Below are 21,738 nucleotides of genomic sequence, written 5' to 3'. Positions count from 1 at the left end.
TGTACAGATCCTTGCAACATGGGGCCGTGCATTATCCTGCTGCAACATGAGGTGATGTTCTTGGATGTATGGCACAACAATGGGCCTCAGGATCTCGTCATGGTATCTCTGTGCATTCAAAATGCCTGTGCATTCAATAAAATGCACCTGTGTTCTTCGTCCATAACAGACGCCTGCCCATACCATAACCCCACCGCCACCATGGGCCACTTGATCCACAACATTGACATCAGAAAACCACTCACCCACACAATGCCACACACGCTGTCTGCCATCTGCCCTGAACAGTGTGAACCAGGATTCATCCGTGAAGAGAACACCTCTCCAACGTGCCAAACGCCAGCGAATGTGAGCATTTGCCCACTCAAGTCGGTTACAATGAAGAACTGGAGTCAGGTCGAGACCCCGATGAGTACGACGAGCATGCAGATGAGCTTCCCTGAGACGGTTTCTGACAGTTTGTGCAGAAATTCTTTGGTTATGCAAACCGATTGTTTCAGCAGCTGTCCGAGTGGCTGGTCTCAGACGATCTTGGAGGTGAACATGCTGGATGTGGAGGTTCTGGGCTGGTGTGGTTACACGTAGTCTGCAGTTGTGAGGCTGGTTGGATATACTGCCAAATTCTCTAAAACGCCTTTGGAGATGGCTTATGGTAGAGAAATGAACATTCAATACACGAGCAACAGCTCTAGTTGACATTCCTCCTGTCAGCATGCCAATTGCACACTCCCTCAAATCTTGCAACATCTGTGGCATTGTGCTGTGTGATAAAACTGCACCTTTCAGAGTGGCCTTTTATTGTGGGCAATAAAAGATAAAAAATAAAAAATATTGTGGGTCTAAGGCACACCTGTGCACTAACCATGGTGTCTATATATATATATATATATATATATATATATATATATATATATATATATATATATAATTGCATTTATATTATTTATGTTATTGTACAGTCTGACAGCAGCAGCGGTATTGTTCCTTCTTGCACTGAGGGTGCCTCAGTCTGTCACTGAAGAAGCTGCTCAGCTCCACTACAGTCCAGTGCAGAGGGTGAGAGGAGTTGTCCATTATGGATTTGAACTTGACTAACACCCTCCTCTCAGCCACCTCCTCCAGAGAGTCTAGAGGACAGCCCAGGACAGAGCAGCACAGCAGCACAGAGCTGGACACAGACTGCTATGTGCTGCCAGGGGCCCAACAGACGACAGCATAGAGGAGCAAAGAGGCTACAACAGAGTCGTAGAAGGTCTTAAGCAGAGGCCTGCTCACTCCAAAGGATCTCAGTCTCCTCAGGAGGTGGAGGCGACTCTGGCCTTTTTTGTACAGGGCGTCGGTGTTGTGAGTCCAGTCCAGTTTGCTGTTGAGGTGAACACCCAGGTATTTGAAACTGTCCACAGTCTCAAGACCAATCAGTGATTTCTGACGTCTCGCAATCTGGATCTGGATCACCTAATATCTATCTGTGGTGTAAATTTGGTGAGAATCCATGAAGTAGTTTTGGTGTAATCCTTTATAGCGTATAAAGTGAAATTATCTTTGGTGGACATAATGACAGTGGTGGCTGTCATTATTTGAGACTGGAAGACATGCATTACTTGATGTATTCCATTTAAGCGAAATTAGAAAAAAAATTTTTTCGTTCCCAGTGTCCTTTGGGGTGTTCTTTCAGACATGCACAGATCTGCCTCATTTACTTTGCGCATTCCCGCCCACACATGTCCATGGTGAGCCCATGTTTGGACTCTCTCCAACTTGTTTTTCACTTGTTGATAAACTGTCCGGAATTAGTTTGGTTTATAAATCAAAACCATAAGTCAGCACTGCTTTGCTTCTAATGTCTTCTGCAACACGTCAGTACTGTTCCATGTTGAAAGTAAATGTGTTTTCCTTAGCTCTGACTCGTTGCTTGTGTTGGGTTTGTGCTCGCCTTTATTTTTACTCAGAAGCATTGGCAGTGCTTAAACACAGAACTGGCTTGTCAGTAGCTGACAGTGTACCGGAGTCAATACTAAAAGTTAGCGGTTAGCTGTAGCTTCCGCTGTAGTATCAGTTAAATTAAGTTTACTTGAATATGATGAATGAGCAAAACTAGACATTTAAGCTGTCACTTGAGTACTGGATGCTCACAGTAAATAAGTTACTGTAATCTAATTTATTTCAGTACTGCAAACTCATACTATAATCTAGGTATTTACGTTTATTTGAGTACTGCTAAATCAAAATGAAGAAGTTACTATTATCCAATTATTTCAATTCATTTGAGTACTGCACACTCACAATAATTAAGTTAATCAAGTCGGATTAATTTAAGACAACATAAATTATTTCTTTAAGGCACAAAGTTTGCATATCTTTTTTAGTAAATTCAACATATATTTTACGGTGTAAACTGTGAGAGCTCAAACACAAAAACAAACAGGCAGAAGTGCTAAAACCGTCTCCCCTCCATTGATTTATAAGCAGCAAATGCTCATAATGTGAAAACTAGAAAATATTAAGCAACATTTCTCATTGAGAAATTGCCCGTGACGAGTTCATATTTAAAATAATTTATTTATTTTTTCTGTTGACAGACTAATTGATCAATCATCTAAATATTTTATATCAAATTAAGTGTTTAATGAAAGCATCAGAGGGCTGGTGCAAACCCTGCGCTCTGCACGCTGGGATATATCCATGTCTGATAGTTCATGTTAGTAGTATATACAAGCTTTTGAATGTGCACAGTGTTTTGTCTACATTCAACCACCAACCCCCAACTTTTTCTTGAAAGGTGATGCAAATTCCCATGTTTAATATAACTAAGGCAAACCCTTGGGCCAAACATTGACGTAGGTTGATATAAATGTATATCATGTGGATTGTATGTGATACACCACAGTTCAAAATTGGTGTATGAAGGTCTTGAGATGAAGGAACACTCATTCGTTAATGATACACTGCTGTAGGCTTTAATGGACCATAGATATGGGTTTATTTAATATATTCATGAAATATCATTGGTAAGTAGAACATCAAGAACAGTAACTAGTGTATTTTTGACATCGATAGATTTATTGGCTGATCAGTGTAATTTACAACAACAGTAAATAATATGTTTATGTTGACAACGTTAATGAGCGAAGCTCCTCACCATCTCACCATGTCATTTGAGTCCTTCAGACTTTTTTTTCCCGGTAAAATGTTCTGGGGAGCATTAGCATGGCTAAAACCCTTCAGGTTCTGGGGAGGGGGCCCCTGGGCCTTTTAAGGCCTCACTCAATGTTCTGTATTATTCTCTCACTCCAAAACTGGACTCATTTAAGCAGGGAACATGGTAACCTCAAAGACAACAACATATCATGAACAATGTAGTTTTTGAACAAACATGACTTCCTTGTGACTTCAGCATCACACCACTCATACCAATCAATCACAAATATTTTGTTGATCAATATAAACTTCAGATCATCTCTCAGCCCTACTGGTTGCAGAGATATATGGTTAAAAAACTGTTTTTCACAACATTTTTTCATTGACGTTGACCTTGACATCTATGCGATCAACTCTAAAATGTAACCATCTCAACATAGTATCAACATAGAACCAAGTATCTTGTCCTTGTTCTTTCTCTCTCTCTCTCTCTCTCTCTCTCTCTCTCTCTCTCTCTCTCTCTCTCTCTCTCTCTCTCTCTCTCTCTCTCTCTCTCTCTCACACACACACACCGAGGTGCAGGTTAAAAATGTCTGTGACACAACCATTGTGTGTGTGCGTGTGTGTGTGTGTAGCTTTTTGCACATTGCACAACTTTAAAGTTGTAACTATAAATGCTGGAAACCTTCATTTTTAAAATCAGGAACACCGGGTTTTGTTTGATCTTCACATATGATTTGTTAAAGCCCAAATAAACAACTGAATCTAACCTGCCTGATCACTTTAGGTGCCAGTCACACAACACACATAAGAACAAACACACACACAGATACTTCCTCAGCCACAGAATCATTTATTTTCACAATCAGAACATCTACAGATGTGTTTCTCCTTTCTTCAGCCACATATGGGAATAAAATATTAAGAAGGAGCGCTAATAAAATCCAGGTGAGCTCAGTAAACAGACACCACCAGGGTTTGGCTCCAGCAACACACAGGAAGAAAAAGAAAAAAGGTGAGTGAGTGGCTGTGGGAGGGCTGTGCAGGCAGCCACGACACCGAGAAATATTCCTGACTGCGGAACAAGGAGTAACTTGTGCTGTCTTAGAGGTACGGTGGACGTTTAATTGAACATTTCTTCTTCTCTTTGTGTTTCAACTCTGCTTACTTACCTCCAGAGGATTATTATAATTAAACAAATTAACATATTTTGCTGATTACTTATCATTTCCTGCATGTTGTCCTTCCAGTTCTAGTTATCTTTGTCATTTCTTTCTGCCTGCCAGAGCTGCTTTTTTTGCCACTGTCTGTAAAAGCTGATTATATATCTGCTTTGGAAAGACTGTTTTTCACCTGATTGGATTTGTAAAAGACAGTCTTTGTGGATTTTTGTAAAGAACATGCTTAAGCCACTTTGGCGCTTGTTGCTTCCATTGAAAATGTGAGTTTATTTTGTGGGGTTTTGTCTGTGGGGTTTTCTTAAAAAGACGACCTGAAAGTTCAGCTACAGTTTGCCAGAAGGTACATCTGAGATGTAAACCTAGATTAGATGTTTTGGTGAAAGAAAATCCATCCTCGTCTATACCACTTCATCATGAAGCTGTATAACTGGGGATACAAAATGCAAAACATGCACTATATGCACTATTTCTCCAATCACAGCCACAGAAGCCTATAACTTCTTCTGGGTTGTCTGGGTGTCTTGGTGGCTTTCCTCACTCTTCTCCTTCTTGCACAGTCACTCAGTTTTTGAGAACTGTACTCCACACAGATTTACCACAGAGTGCCATACTGTTTATTTCTTCATAACAGATGTAAATAAAGTTCAAGACATATTCAGTGACTTGGAAATGTTCATATATCCATCCCCTGACCTGTCTGAAGAAAACTGGAAATAAAACTGGTAGTCTTGTCATTAAAAAATATTGGGCTGCATGAATACAGTGTGTCACCTCAGAACACAAAAACAAACAAAATCAACAAGAATAACTAATTCACTGGATGAACTCTGTTCCATTTTGTGCTGGATTTCTACCCAATAAATACACGTTGCCACATGCAGACGAAGACCATCATGTAATAGTTGAATTTAATTGAGATGGGGCTACATATGGCGCACAAGATGGAACTGAGTTCAACTAAAGGGTTTTTCTGTTTTGATTGAATTGCAGAATAGCAAGTTGTGAAACAGAGCTTTAATCCTTTAAAACTTTAAGTTTTAAAACTTTAAAGCTTTAAAACTTTCCTTTTTGCTAAAGCTTATAGTTAGGGCTGGATCAGGTGACCCTGAACCATCCCTTAGTTATGCTGCTATAGACTTAGACTGCTGGGGGGTTCCCATGATGCACTGAGTGTTTCTTTCTCTTTTTGCTCTGTATGCACCACTCTGCATTTAATCATTAGTGATTGATCTCTGCTCCCCTCCACAGCATGTCTTTTTCCTGGTTCTCTCCCTCAGCCCCAACCAGTCCCAGCAGAAGACTGCCCCTCCCTGAGCCTGGTTCTGCTGGAGGTTTTTTCCTGTTAAAAGGGAGTTTTTCCTTCCCACTGTCGCCAAGTGCTTGCTCACAGGGGGTCGTTTTGACCGTTGGGGTTTTTCTGTAATTATTGTATGGCTTTTGCCTTACAATATAAAGCGCCTTGGGGCAACTGTTGTTGTGATTTGGCGCTATATAAATAAAATTGATTTGATTTGATTTAATCCGTTAAGACAAATTTCCCTCTTCCTTGGTGAACCACATGACAAATGGAGGCTAAACCTCATCACAGCTTTGATTTAATGAAAGCTGTGTGATTTCTGTTAATGAAAGAATGGAATAAATAACACGTAAACACAACATGTAAACAGTCTGTTGACTCCAGACAAACGCCGGGTCACAGTCTGTGGATCTGGGAATCTTTACCCACAGTGTGGAGGGTTGTGGAGGGATTTGATGGAAAGAGTGCACGTGCTTATCTCTGTCCAGGAATGTTGAGAGTCAGAGTTTAGAGTGAGATCCTGCCTGCATCAAGTGTAAACTCTCTCTATATAAAGTCAGAAATCGTCTGGTGTCTGTCATCACTCTGCAGCTGTGAGGCCTCAGCGTGTGGGCCATGTTCTCCTCCGCCAGCCCGTACAAAAACCAGCACTACGCTGAACTCAAGAAGGACTGCATCACCAGCAAGAAGCTGTTTGAGGATCCAGAATTCCCTGCCACCAATGACTCGCTGTTCTTTAGGAGACCACCTCCCGGTCGTGTGGAGTGGAAACGGCCTGCGGTGAGAAACATGTTTGATTTGTGTTCGACGTCCCGGCTTACTGCCAAACACCACTTGAAGTGGACGCTCCACTTCAAGTATAAGGATTACTGCACCATATTACAGATTTTACAGTCATCGCTGTGACGAGAGTCAGCTGAAAGGTTCTTCCTCCACAATAACAAGCACGAAGTGGACCTGCTATGAGAATAAGCAGATATGTGATTCATTTATCTTGTTGTTACTGAAGCAGGGGCAGAACTTTTCAGTTGACCCTCATAGATTTAATGTTTGTGCAAATTAGCTGTTGCTGTTGTAGTTTGTTTAAACCAAGAACAAAATAGGAACAGATCAGAAAAGTAAGTCCTCATCACCACTATATTTTACATAAATGCACCTACTATAATACTCATCAGCTGAGGTGGAGTGTTTTATGTTTTTGTTTTTTTGTTTTTTTTGCGTCCGTTAAGGATGTTCATTAAATTTACAGCCCAGTCACATTTTTTTCGTCTTCCCGTCACTAAATGAGTAAAATTTTCGTGACTGTTTTTTTTAAATTCAATATTACTAACCCTACTCCCAACCCTAACCTTAACCACCCGACCCCCCGCTTCACTTTTAATTTCATGCAGCCATCACAGAATGTATTAGAATGAATTTGTGCTGCCATGATGAAAATGAGGCGATTTTTTTTCATCACAATGTCACAAACCAAAAGATTAATGTATATTTCGTGCTGCTGAATCGCGATTTGCCATGAGACCAGGTTGAAATTTTGGAGGCGATCCGGATCCGGATTCTGGATCAAGATTTCACTTTATTTAGGCTTTGAGGGATTTCTTCAAAACTACTTCATGGATTCTCATCAAATTTTCACCAGAGATAGATATTAGGGCATGGAAGGCCCCACTGAATTTTGGAGGTGATCCAAATCCGGATTCTGGATCAAGATTTCATTTTATTTAGGTGTTGAAGGATTACTTCAAAACTACTTCATGGATACTCACCAAATTTGCACCACAAATAGATATTAGAGCATGGAAGACTCTACTGAATTTTGGAGGTGATTGGCAGATGTCAGAAATCTCTGATTGCTCTTGTTTTTTTTAATCTTTTCCTATTTGGTTTTCATTTTGAGAATAAATGCTGGATGTGACAGATTATAAAGTGGCAATTATTGGCTTAAGAATTTATTGGAAAAAGATATAACAGTTAGAAAAAATCATGCATGGTGCTTTTTTTTTTTTTTGCAAAGATCAGAACATAACTAAATAACATAAATATGCTTTGTTGTCAATGTTTGTTACACTGGATGAGTACAAATGCTTCCAAATACCAAAAATAAAATTAAAAAATCATAGTTTGACAAGTACTTTAACTCATATCTAATTATAAAATAATACTGTGGAAAAAAAATAGTTATTTTCTTATCGATCATCTGTCATCTATCACTATTTCATTTTGCAAAATAAATAAAATAAAATAAAAACAAAAGTCTTTCTCTGTATGTTATGTTAGCTTCCATATAGCTTCCGGTGTGTAGTGAGCACCTTGTATGGCAGCACCCTGACATCGGGGTGAATGTGAGGCATAATTGTAAAGCGCTTTGAGCGTCTGATGCAGATGGAAAAGCGCTATATAAATGCAGTCCATTTACCATATTCATTCAAAGTTGTTTAAATACGAGGGCTGTCAATAAAGTAACGGTCCTTTTTATTTTTTTCAAAAACTATATGGATTTCATTCATATGTTTTTACGTCAGACATGCTTGAACCCTCGTGCGCATGCGTGAGTTTTTCCACGCCTGTCGGTGACGTCATTCGCCTGTGAGCACTCCTTGTGGGAGGAGTCGTCCAGCCCCTCGTCGGAATTCCTTTGTCTGAGAAGTTGCTGAGAGACTGGCGCGTTGTTTGATCAAAATTTTTTCTAAACCTGTGAGACACATCGAAGTGGACACGGTTCGAAAAATTAAGCTGGTTTTCAGTGAAAATTTTAATGGCTGATGAGAGATTTTGAGGTGATTCTGTCGCTTTAAGGACTTCCCACGGTGCGAGACGTCGCTCAGCGCTCTCAACCGCCGTCGTCAGCCTGTTCAAGCTGAAAACCTCCACATTTCAGGCTCTATTGATCCAGGACGTCGTGAGAGAACAGAGAAGTTTCAGAAGAAGTCGGTTTCAGCATTTTATCCGGATATTCCACTGTTAAAGGAGATTTTTTTAATGAAAGACGTGCGGACGGATCCGCGCGTCGGGACGCAGCCGACATGGTGCGGCGACACAGGAAAAATACCTCCGTGTTGATAACCATTTGTAAAATCCAGGCGGCTTTTGATGGCTTTCAGTGGAGTGAGTATATGAGAAATTGTTTAACAGGCAGGACATGTTCCAACTTGTCCTTAAGGCTTTCAACAGAGGTGTTTTTCCTGTGGCGGAGCGTCGCGGCGGCTGCGTCCTGACACGCGGACCCGCACTTTCATTAAAAAAATCTCCTTTAACAGTGGAATATCCGGATAAAATGCTGAAACCGACTTCTTCTGAAACTTCTCTGTTCTCTCACGACGTCCTGGATCAATAGAACCTGAAATGTGGAGGTTTTCAGCTTGAAACAGGCTGACGACGGCGGCTGAAAGCGCTGAGCGACGTCTCGCACCATGGGAAGTCCTTAAAGCGACAGAATCACCTCAAAATCTCTCATCAGCCGTTAAAATTTTCACTGAAAACCAGCTTAATTTTTCAAACCGTGTCCACTTCGATGTGTCTCACAGATTTAGAAAAAATTTTGATCAAACAAAGCGCCAGTCTCTCAGCAACTTCTCAGACAAAGGAATTCCGACGAGGGGCTGGACGACTCCTCCCACAAGGAGTGCTCACAGGCGAATGACGTCACTGACAGGCGTGGAAAAACTCACGCATGCGCACGAGGGTTCAAGCATGTCTGACGTAAAAACATATTAATGAAATCCATATAGTTCTTGAAAAAAATAAAAAGGACCGTTACTTTATTGACAGCCCTCGTATGTACAATTGCAACAAGCATAGCTTGAATTTTATTTATTTATTTATTTAGAACATTGCTATCTTGGGTGCTAAAAACAATATCACCTCAAGCATCAGTTGTTTCCCCAAGATATTTTTAAAAAGCTTCAATTAGGAGCCCCACTAACTCCAGCAGGTGATTTTACTGCTTAACATCACTTTGAACAGATGGGATGAGTTCATTAGTAAAATCACCTGCTGGAGTCAGTGGCTCTAAAGAAAACCTGCACCATCTTGGCCCTTTGTGCAATATCTTGGACACCACTGCTGTACAGGAAATAAATATAGATATATAGATATATACTTTATTTGTCAGTTTAAAACTGTAATTCATTTTGCATCCCTGGGAGGCTCGTTTAAAAATATACAGTGAGTGACCACCCAAACACCCTATGATGATCACACTACCAATAAATACACCACATACACATGGTGTTCACACTAGATAAATACACAAGTACAAGTGCAGATCCCCAAGACAACAGGGCAGACAACATAACAACATAGACAACAATGAATACCCTTGGGTTAATATTGCACTGGATTTATAGTTGGTTCAAAAGCAGAATTGACTGATATACAAAAGAGTGTTTAAATCTGATAGGTTTGAAAGAGGGAACTCTGAAACGTCTGCCTGAAGGCATAAGTTGGTATTCTCTTTATAAAACGTGAGGAGTCAGCAGAAATTTTCCTGGCTAACCTAAGCATACTCTTGCTATTGCTAAAATTGCTAAAAAGACTCAAAGCAAACCTCCACTTGTCGCCACTGAACATGCGAAAAGGTCATTTGAAGTCGCGACGAGGAGCTTGCTGCACTTGCAAATTAAAGAATGAGCCCCTCATTGACAATCAACTTCTAATGACTCAGTGGAGCACAGCCTCATCAAACGGTCAGGAGGCTAAGGTAAGCAGCTCACTATAGTCATCTTCAAAGGTTCTTTACATTTAGTTTTGTAAACATGCTCATGCTTACCTCTGTACAGAAGCAGTCCATGCTACCATACAATTCTAACGACATTTTTGCCTGTTATGTCACAACAAGAAACTGTTTACTGTGAGTGGTATGAAAACATGAACACCAAAACATCTAAAAACAGCACTCAGGTTGAAAAAAAATGCTTTAGTTGCCCTTTAATCATCATCTAATAACTTCATCATCATTATGTGTTCTTTTAATATTGTATGGGGCCATTCCACAGAGCGCTGTTCCTTCCCGTTACATCCTGGAAGCAAATTGGCCATGTTTTGAAGCATCATAGTAACTTCTTGATCCATCTTTGTCGATCTTGAACAACTTACAGCAATCATCGGCACCAGTTTTGACGGGTGAAAATTTCGAGCTGTTCAAAAAGTTCGTCCCAATTTGTCAAATTGTCACTAGTGATTGGTAACCTCCAGGTGTTTATTATCTTAACAGCTTCAATTGTTTGAAGTTTTTTTTTTGTGATTTGTTGTTGCTTTTCTAGGGTATGTGTTTGTTTTTTCCTATATTTGTTTTGTTTTTCATGTCTGAAATAAAACCTTCAATCAATCAATCAAAACATCTTTAAACAGTGTATTTCTAGTAAGTACAGCTTGAAATGTGTCTGCTCGTGCTCCATCAGGGTAAAAATCTGGTGCAGAAGCAGCATCTGTTGTGGTTCGGGTCAAGTGTGCAGCCGTGTGCAGCTCCTGCATGACTTTGGTTTTCAGGAGGTCTGCACCTTATAAGCCAGCCTGTTAGGAGGCAAGCTGGAATAAGCTGTTTCAGCCCGTTTTTGCACTTGCGGCCATATTGTTTTTACAAAAGGAACTGATGTTGAAGGCTGAAGTTGTTGTTGGGTGAACAAGCCAGTTTTAGAATTCAAATCAAGTGCATTTTTGTTTACATGAAAATTCAGTAAGGTATATCTTATATATTATATTCCAATACTAAGGTGGAACTATGCTAGAATACTAAGGTATATTTAAATATCTAAAAAGGAAGAGTAAAATAGAAGAGTAGAAAAGAGTAGAGTAGAGGCACTTAGGTGCCTGGTCTTGAGAACCAGGGATGGTAGGTTGAAAAGCTTTTTTATCCCATGGGAACTCTCCCTACCCACCCAAGCAGCTCAAGAAAAAGTATATATAATAATAAATAATAAGACATAAGAAAGATAAGACATCATATATATAACTTATATTTAAATATTAAGGGTAATAAACAACATGTACAATCTTGGATAAAATTCCCTGATTTGTTGTAAAGTTGGTGTGCAGAAATTTAATTGTAATACCAGTAGATCATACAGCTATACTGAATGAGGGTTGTCTGCATACCATAAATTCATGCTTAGAAGCTGCACCAAAATTCGATTTTGTTTTTCATGATCTATAGAAACACTTATGCTTAGGACACTAACATATAGTATACAATAAGATTACCTTCATAGCTACTGATGGCTTGGCACCCTGAAGACATTGGGGCATCTTCTGTAGTCATGAGTGACCAAAGTGTGTCACATTTTTGTGCATCTTATAGGGAAGAATTTATGATACTCATTGTCAATGTTTAATTTGTACCTGTATTAATTTATACTGTGTTTTACCAACTAAAGTCTTAATTATGTTGTCACTTTAAATGTTAATATAAACAGGGAACAATGGTTATCAAAGTCAAATCGATATTGTCAACTGACCATCTCCTTACTGGCCATGTCTTCAGAGACCTCACTCACAAACTGCATTTTACCTTACTGTAAATTCTGTTGTATAAGTTGTACTTAACTTTGGGGGGGCAGTTTTAATATAAGGATTGTATGGAGATTCCTATGTAAAGTAAGAAGTGTAATAAGCTCGCATCTTATTTTACCTGGGAATCTCAAAACCTGTAAGATGAATATTTATATTGAAACACTTCTCGGATGTTTTCATTATTAAAATAAAACTGGTTATTGGTGGATTATGGAGGTTCAAGTGCAGCCACTGATGTTCTGGTGCCACCAAGCACTGTACCATCTGTTGCTTCTGAGTTCATTCACAAAGGAAGAATTAGGTGTGTTTTATACGTTATGGTAGAAGTATTACAAAATGCTCATAATACAGTAGAGTCCTTGTATAACACAAGTCTATATGACATGATTTTGTTTATAACACCAGCACCCCAACCTTAACCCAGTATATTTTATTATAACATGCTCCTTTGTAACATCATTGCTTTCATTTTCACCACATTCAAAGTTTTACTGTTTTCATTTTTACCACAATCTATGTTTTACTGCGTTCATATTTACCACATTCAATGTTTCAATTAATTTTGATCACTTTGACCCTTCATATTATCTCACAGTTGAAAAAGAAGCGATTTTCATGTAATGAAGTCTCCTTTGTGGGTACTGCAGCCATCATATTACTTTGTGTGTTACAGGAGATCAGCAGTGATCCCCATCTGTTTGTGGAGGGCATCAGCTCACACGACCTGAACCAGGGGATTGTGGGGAACTGCTGGTTTGTTGCAGCATGCTCCTGTCTGGCTTTGAAGCCAGATCTCTGGAAAAGGGTGAGTCAGCCTACTGCACTTTATCTGCTATTCCAGGAAAGTCAACAGAAACCCATTATATCCCTACAGTACGTTAAAGAAACCATGCTTAAATGCAGAAAGTGCAGGAATTCACCTGAGGCTACTCCACTCCGGTTTAGCAGGAAAAATCAGCCTTCAATAGCTACCCATAACTCATTTATAACAAACATGCAACGTTTGCAGTTTCACACTTAACTGAATGTTTTGCATTTAGTAACAAATCAATATAAACGTGTTTTAACCACATTTGTGTGATTTGTGTGATGTCAGGTAATTGCTGATTGGAAGGAACAGGAGTGGGATTCCAAGCACCCGGAAAACTATGCTGGAATCTTTCACTTTCAGTTCTGGGTGTTGGGAGAGTGGGTGGACGTGGTGGTGGACGATCAGCTGCCTACAATCAATGAAGAACTCATCTACTGCCATTCAAAATGCAACAATGAATTCTGGAGTGCCCTGCTGGAAAAAGCCTATGCCAAGTCAGTCAACACACACACACACTACTACTTCTTTCATTTATTTTCTATACCTGCTTAATCCGATCAAGGGTTTCTTTTTAAGCAGTTCTGTTTGTAACTAGGGATGCACCGATCCCAATACCAGTATCTGGTATCGGCCTGATCCCATATTCATTTACTAGTACTAATAATCATACTAGTAATCATAAAACGTCTCCGATACTACGAGACCCGATACCCTTTACAGCTGCGTGATGTCAACCTCGATGTGGGATTTTCACACACATACTCTGAAATTTCCAGACTATAAGCCGCTACTTTTTTCATACGTTTTGCACACTGCAGCTTAAACAGTTATGTGGCTAAATTATGGATTTTTATAGGCTTTCATGTATTTTACTCATAAGTCAAAATGCGTCTGTCAATGCTGTCCATTAATTGGCTGAAAGCCTCGTTCCTCATGTGGACACAATTCACACACAGAGTAAATAAAAAGTCTTACCTGTTTCAGTGGAATTCATCATCATACGATCCTGAAGAAAAATAATCCATACAAAGCCTCCTGAGTTTGGAAAACAACATCTGATAATACTTTAACTCCTTGTCGTGGCAGAAAAAAAAAGTTCCTCCATGACTTCGGCATTTTGCGCCAGTTCCTCCGTCAGAACTCAGATACGGTTTCAGCGGCGGAGATTGTCCATCAAGTTGGTGAGTTTCAACCCTTGGTGTGGGTGTTCAGGCCGATGGGAGACTGGCTCGGTCCGCTACAGGTGTAGTCAGTTTGTGGAATCTCTGTGGCGCTGTGTTCAGCCCATCCGCATTTTTCTTTTTTATGAATTATCATTATTATGAGCACTGGGACCCTAGTACTTAATTTTGTTCTTTTAATGTTTTACAAGGTTCAAATGACAATTAAAAAATTATTAATCCTTGAATTTCACAGCAGCTTGTGGACCACCTTACTGAAAGTAATCTCTTTGAGCCACTGCAGTCTGCTTTTAGAAAATATCACTGCACAGAGAAGGCTCTCACTAAAGTAATGAATGATCTTCTGCTTGCAGTGGATTTGGACACCACTGTGGTTCTGGTGATGTTACATCTTAGTGCTGCATTTGATACCATGGATCATCATATTCTACTCGATAGGCTGGAGAATCATTTTGGGATTACTTGGAGTACCCTTGCATGGTTGACATCGTATTTGACCAGTCATTCTCACTGTGTTTTGTACAATAACACTATTTCTAGCCTTAGTGACATGAAATTTGGGGTTCCACAGGGGTCTGTCTTTGGCCCCCTGCTTTTCTCCCTTTATATAGCACTCCCTTTATATAGCACAGGAAAAACACCTCCGTGTTGATAACCATTTGTAAAATCCAGGCGTCTTTTGGTGGCTTTCAGTTGAGTGAGTATCTGAGAAATTGTTTAACAGCAGGGCATGTTCCAACTTGTCCTTAAGGCTTCCAACGGAGGCGTTTTTCCTGTGGCGCCGGCTGCGAGCCGACGCACCAATCCGTCCGCACGTCTTTCATTAAAAAAAATCTCCTTCAACAGTGGAATGTCCAGATAAACTGCTGATTCCGACCTCTTCTGAAAGTTCTCTGTTCTCTCATGATGTCCTGGGTAAACAGAGGCTTAAATTTGGAGGTTTCCAGCTTGAAACAGGATGACGACATCGCCTCAGAGCGCTGCGCGACGTCCCGCTCCGTGGGAAGTCCTTACAGCGATAGAAACGATCCAAAATCTCTCATCAGCCCTTAAAATTTTCACCGAAAACCAGCTGAATTTCTCGAATGGTGTCCACTCGGATGTGCCTCACAGTTTTTGAAAAAATTTTGATCAAGCACAGTGCCAGTCTCTCAGCAACTTCTCAGACAAAGGAATTCTGAATAGGGGGCTGGACCACTCCTTCCACAAGGCGTGCTCACAGGCGAATGACGTCACCGACAGGCGTGAAAAAAGTCTTGCATGCCCACGAGGGTTCAAGCTTGGCTGATGTAATCACACATGATTCAAATCCATATGGTTTTTTAAAAAAATAATAAGGTCGGACACTTTTCTCACAGACCTCGTACATTAATCTACTGATTTGTGATATTGTGACAAAAAGCGCCTCATTTTCATCAGGGCAGCATGAATTCATTCAAATACATTCTGTGATGGCTGCACAAAATTAAAAGTGAAGCGGGGTGTGGGGGGGGGGTGGGCTTGGTTATGGTTAGGGTTGGGGGAAGGAGTAGGGTTAGTAATAGTGAGTTTAAAAAAACATTTTAAATTCATTTTATTAGGAAATGGAGCGGGCCGGTGCCTCAATTTTATCTTAATTCTGGGTCTTTTAGCAAAGCTTAGGGCTAGTGGCCAGTGATCACCTTAGTATTTCTTCTTTTTCTTGTTGTTAAATGCTGATAAATTATACTGTATTGGTCTTTCTGCCGCCTGATTCTGTTTTTTCTCTCTAAAGTGTGGCTCCATCCAGAGATGGGAGTGGTTGTTTTTCTTCTGCAGGCCTCCTGTCTTGTGCACCAGGATGGACTCCCAAAAGCTCCCAAAATTTCTTGTATAATTTCCTGTATTGTCTATTGTGTCCGTATCATGGCCCAAGCAGAGGGTCACCCCTTTGAGTCTGGTGTCGCCTGTGTATATGCTCTAGGGGTTGGTAAGGTTAGACCTTACTTGTGTGGAGCGCCTTGAGGCAACTTTGTTGTGATTTCGCCCTATATAAATGAAAATAAATTGAAAATTGAATTGAGTAAATGGAATAAAATGGAAGTTGACGCTAACTTGGTTTTAACACATCCTGAATGATTTGGATAATATCAGTGCACTGGATCAATCCATAAAGCAAGACAACCAACAGCAAAAATCTCCTTACTTACAAAAATAACCCAACTGTAATGTTTAAATAATGTATGGCATCTTACTTTTTACAGGCACTTTTGGTGTTGAACCAAGAAAAAAAAATCCTTCTTTGTTTTTTTTTTTTTAGGCTTGCTGGATGCTATGAGTCGCTGGAAGGGGGCAACACTGGCGATGCTGTGGTGGATTTCTCTGGAGCTGTAGCAGAAACCATCAATCTGGAGGAAGGAGCCTATTACAAGGACCAGCAAAAACAAGACCACCTGTTTGATGATCTCTACAAAGTCTACGACCGCGGAGGAATCATAAGCTGCTCCATTAATGTCTGTGCTCCTCCTGAAAGCTTCTCCTCTCTCAAAGCAAAATTCAGGTTATCATTTTGATCATCTATCTATTCAGGCGCTGCCTCATGAGATTGAGAATAAGATGGCCAATGGGCTGGTCAAAGGTCACGCATATTCTGTAACTGCAGTGAAGAGGGTGCGTTTGGGTCATGGACTGATTGCGTACTTCAAGAATGAAACCATCCCCCTGATCCGCATGAGGAACCCCTGGGGTCGGACCGAGTGGAAAGGAGCCTGGAGTGACACGTGAGGAGTTTATTACGTATTGTCTTCTTTAAAAGTAAAAGTATAGTGACAAATTATGGTCATAATCATCATCTTCATTGTCATCATCATTATTATATGTATATTTAGGTATTGATGCAATTCTATTGTACATGCATTAATGGTAAATCTCCATCAGGTGGAGATATTGTTTCATTTCAAGAACCTTGAGTAAAAGCTGCTGTGGGACATGATGCTGAGCCTGTTGCTTATAGTAGTAGATACAGTAAAATGTATATACAGATGCAACATTAAAAATTAGAATATTGTGGAAAAATTCAGTATTTTTATCAGGTATTTCAGAGAGTGAAAATTTTACATATTCTAGTTTCAATTCATAGAAACTAAAATGTTTCATTCATTTGTTTTATTTGAATTTTAATCCATCCACCCATCCATTTTCTTCCGCTTATCCTAGGTTGGGTCACGGGGGCAGCAGCTCAAGCAAAGCTGCCCAGACCTCCCAATCCACACACACCTCTCCCAGCTCCTCCGGGGGAACCCCAAGGCGTTCCCAAGCCAGCTGAGAGACATAGTCCCTCCAGCGTGATCTGGGTCTTCTCCGGGGCCTCCTCCCGATGGGACGTGCTCGGAACACCTCTCCAGCGAGGTGTCCAGGGGGCATCCGGAAAAGATGCCCGAGCCACCTCAGCTGGCTCCTTTCGACGTGGAGGACAGCTCCTCACCCTATCTCTAAGGGAGCGCCCAGCCACCCTGCCGAGGAAACTCATCTCGGCCGTTTGTACTCGTGATCTTGTTCTTTTGGTCATGAGCGAAATCTCATGACCATAGGTGAGGGTCGGAACGTAGATCGATCGGTAAATCGAGAGCTTTGCCCCCCTGCTCAGCTCTCTCTTCACCATAATGGTCCGATACAGCGACCGCATCACTGCAGACGCTGCACCGATCCATCTATCGATCTCACGCTCCATCCGTCCCTCACTCGTGAACAAGACTCCGAGATACTTAAACTCCTCCACCTGAGGCAAGGACACCCCACTGACCTGAAGAGGGCAAGGCACCTTTTTCCGGTCGAGAACCATGGCCTCGGATTTGGAGGTGCTGATCTTCATCCTGGATGCTTCACACTCGGCTGCAAACCGCCCCAGTGCACGCTGAAGGTCCTGGTTTGATGAAGCCAACAGGACCACATCATCCGCAAACAGCAGAGATGAGATTCTGTGGTTCCCAAACCGGACCCCCTCCACACCCTGGCTGCGCCTAGAAATTCTGTCCATAAAGGTAATGAACAGAACCGGTGACAAAGGGCAGCCCTGGCAGAGGCCAACGTGCACTGGAAACAGGTTTGATTTACTACCGGCAATGCGAACCAAGCTCCTGCTGCGGTCGTACAGGGACCGGATAGCCCTTAGCAAAGGACCCCGGACCCCGTACTCCCGGAGCACCCCCCCGCAGGGCGCCTCGAGGGACATGGTCAAACGCCTTCTCCAGATCCACAAAGCACATGTGGACTGGTTGGGCGAACTCCCATGAACCCTCGAGCACCCGATGGAGGGTGTAGAGCTGGTCCAGTGTGCCCCGACCAGGATGAAAACCACACTGCTCCTCCTGAATCTGAGGTTCGACTATCGGTCGAATTCTCCTCTCCAGCACCCTGGAGTAGACCTTACTGGGGAGGCTGAGGAGTGTGATCCCCCTGTAGTTGGAACACACCCTCCGGTCCCCCTTCTTAAACAGAGGGACCACCACCCCAGTCTGCCAATCCAGGGGTACTGTCCCCGACCGCCACGCGATGTTGCAGAGGCGTGTCAACCAGGACAGTCCCACAACATCCAGAGCCTTAAGGTACTCAGAACGGATTTCGTCCACCCCAGGAGCCTTGCCACTAAGGAGCTTTCTGACCACCTCGGTGACTTCGGCCTGGGTGATGGACGAGTCCGCCTCTGAGTCCCCAGTCTCTGCTTCCTCTTTGGAAGACGTGACGATGGGATTGAGGAGATCCGCGAAGTATTCCTTCCACCGTTTGACAACATCCCCAGTCAGGGTCAACAGCTCCCCACCCGCACTATAGACAGTGTTGGTGGCGAGCTGCTTCCGCCTCCTGAGGCGTCGGTTGATTTGCCAGAATTTCTTCGAGGCCGACCGATAATCCTCCTCCATGGCTTCTCCGAACTCCTCCCAGACCTGAGTTTTTGCCTCTGCGACCGCACAGGCTGCAGCACGCTTGGCCTGCCGGTACCTGTCAGCTACCTTCAGCGTCCCACCTACCAACAAAGACAAGTAGGACTCCTTCTTCAGCTTGACAGCATCCCTTACTTCCGGTGTCCACCACCGGATTGGGGGATTGCTGCTGCGACAGGCACCAGAGACCTTGCGACCACAGCTGCAGGCGGCCGCATCGACAGTGGAGGTGGAGAACATGGTCCACTCGGACTCCATGTCTCCAACCTCCCCCGGGATCTGGAAGAAGCTCTCCCAGAGGTAGGAGTTGAAGACCTCGCTGACAGAGGGTTCCGCCAGTCATTCCCAGCAGACCCTCACGATACGTTTGGGCCTGCCAGGTTTGACCGGCTTCCTCCCCTCCCAGCGGATCCAACTCACCACCAGGTGGTGATCGGTCGACAGCTCAGCCCCGCTCTTTACCCGAGTGTCCAAGACACGTGGCCGAACGTCAGATGATACGACTACAACGTCAATCATCGACCTCCGGCTCAGGGTGTCCTGGTGCCATGTTCACTTATGGACACCCCTGTGCTCGAACATGGTGTTCATGATGGACAAACTGTGACTAGCACAAAAGTCCAACAACTGAACACCACTCGGGTTCAGATCGTGGAGGCCGTGCTTCCCAATCACGCCCCTCCAGGTCTCACTGTTGTCGCACATGTGGGCGTTGAAGTCCCCCAGGAGAATAATGGAGTCCCCGGTCGGAGCACTATCTCGTACCCTCCCAGAGACTCCAAGAAGGTCGGGTACTCTGCACTGCTGCTTGGCCCATAGGCCGAGAAAACAGTGAGAGACCTGTCCCCAACCCGAAGGCATAGCGACACGACCCTCTCGTTCACCGGGGTGATCTCCAACACATGGCGACTGAGCTGGGGAGCAATAAGTAATGCTACCCCAGCTTGCTGCCTCTCCCCATGAGCAATGCCAGAAAAGTGGAGCATCCAGCCTCTTTCCAGGAGTTGGGTACCAGAGCCCAAGCTGTGCATGGAGGTGAGCCCGACTATCTCTAGTCGGTACCTCTCAACCTCTCGCAGAATCTCAGCGAGGTGACGTTCCACATCCCAACAACCAGAGGCTGTGAGCGCGGACTGGCCCGCCGGGCCACCCGCCCTCGACTGCCACCCAGTCCTCTCTGCACCCGACCCCCATGGCCCCCTCTGCAGGTGGTGAACCCACAGGAGGGCGGGCCCACATCGCTCTTTCGGGCTGAGCCCGGCCGGGCCCCGTGGGCTAAGGCCCAACCACCAGGCACTTGCGCGCAAGCCCCAACCCCAGGCCTGGCTCCAGAGTGGGGCCCTGGCTCCGCCATACCGGGCAACGTCTCGGTCCTTGATTTCGTGTTGGCCATGGGAGCTTTTGAACTGCCCTTAGTCTGGCCCGTCACCTAAGATCTGTTTGCCATGGGAAACCCTACCAGGGGCACGAAGCCCCCGACAACGTAGCTCCTAGGATCATCCGGGAACGCAAACTCCCCCACCACGATAAGGTGGCAGTTCGAGGGGGAGTGGTTTAGCACCATGAATTTTAATCATTAGGAAAAAAAGGAACAACATGCATATCTCAAAATATTAGAATATTTCAGCAGATCAGTTTTTTAAAAGGATTTTTTATACAGAAATGTATAACTTCTGAAAAGTATGTTAATTTATCCACTCAGTATTTGGTTATGGCTCCTTTTGAATGAATTCCTGCATCAATGTGGCGTGGCGTGTAGGCAATCAGTCTGTGGCACTGTTGAGGTGTTCTGGAAATCTTGTTTTGATAGCAGCTTTCGGTCATCTGGATTATTAGTTCTGTTATCTCTCCTCCTCTTGACAATACCCCATAGATAAGTTATCAGGAATTGTCTATGGAGACAATCAATTGTCTATGGGGACTTTGGACTACTGAGCACCAGATCTTTTTCTCTTTAGTCCAGGTAAAAGATGTTTCTGACATTGTCTCTGGTTCAGGAGTGGTTTAGCACTATGAATACAACACATGCAGCCCATTTCCTGGACACATCTGTGTGTGTTGGCTCTTGATGCACTGACTTCAGTCTCAGTCCACTCCTTCTGAAGCTGGTTGACAATCATCTCAAGGCTGCAGTCATCCCTTTTGCTTGTGCATCTTTTCCAACCACACTTTTCCTCTCCAGTCCACATTTCATGACTATGCTTTGATCCAGAACTCTGAACAGCCAGAGCTTTCAGCAATAACCTTTTGTGGCTTAACCTCCCTGTGGACGGCGTCTGTGAGTACCTGCTGGACAATTGTCAAGGCAGCAGTCTTCCCTATGATTGTGGTTGTGCACTGAGTCAGATTTGAGAGATTTGTGGTATTCACATTGCATAAATAGTGACTTGAAATAAAATATTCTATTATTTTGAGATATGCATTTTTTGTTTTTTGGTGCCAGAGGCCATACTTATGAAAATGCAAATAAAAACAATTGCTGAAACCATTTAATTTATATGTATTGAAACTAGAATATATAAAATTTTTGCTCTCTGAGATAACTGTCAAAAAATATTGAACTTTCTCATGATAGTCTTTTTTTTAAATGCACCTGTACAGGGGCTTTTCTAAAAACAAACAAAACAAACATATAGAAGAGTGTGAGGGCAATACCGATGGCGAGTGTAGTGGCAATTCTGGAGTCTGCTGAGGCCATATAGGCAAAAATTCACATGGGGCCTTT

General features: G+C 42.8%; 1 protein-coding gene across 2 annotated transcripts in view; it reads left to right on the top strand.

Moving 5' to 3' along the window:
* Positions 1 to 21,738, top strand: part of LOC117517504 (calpain-5-like) — a 63,460-nt gene that overhangs the window by 14,733 nt on the left and 26,989 nt on the right. The window contains exons 1-6 of one of the 2 annotated variants that reach the window (XM_034178533.1): positions 4,026 to 4,248; positions 6,208 to 6,396; positions 12,797 to 12,928; positions 13,220 to 13,428; positions 16,394 to 16,586; positions 16,663 to 16,853. In XM_034178533.1, coding sequence (XP_034034424.1) covers positions 6,232 to 6,396; positions 12,797 to 12,928; positions 13,220 to 13,428; positions 16,394 to 16,586; positions 16,663 to 16,853 — 890 coding nt within the window. In that variant the 5' untranslated portion in view covers positions 4,026 to 4,248; positions 6,208 to 6,231. Of the gene's footprint in view, positions 1 to 4,025; positions 4,249 to 6,207; positions 6,397 to 12,796; positions 12,929 to 13,219; positions 13,429 to 16,393; positions 16,587 to 16,662; positions 16,854 to 21,738 lie in introns of those variants that run through there. The other variant, XM_034178532.1, reaches the window with a different exon arrangement.

Source organism: Thalassophryne amazonica, chromosome 9 (genome assembly GCF_902500255.1).
Source record: "Thalassophryne amazonica chromosome 9, fThaAma1.1, whole genome shotgun sequence".
In the NCBI taxonomy this organism is placed as follows: Eukaryota; Metazoa; Chordata; class Actinopteri; order Batrachoidiformes; family Batrachoididae; genus Thalassophryne; species Thalassophryne amazonica.
The sequence above is the reverse complement of the archived record's forward strand: the minus strand, read 5'-3'. Positions and strand labels throughout refer to the sequence as shown.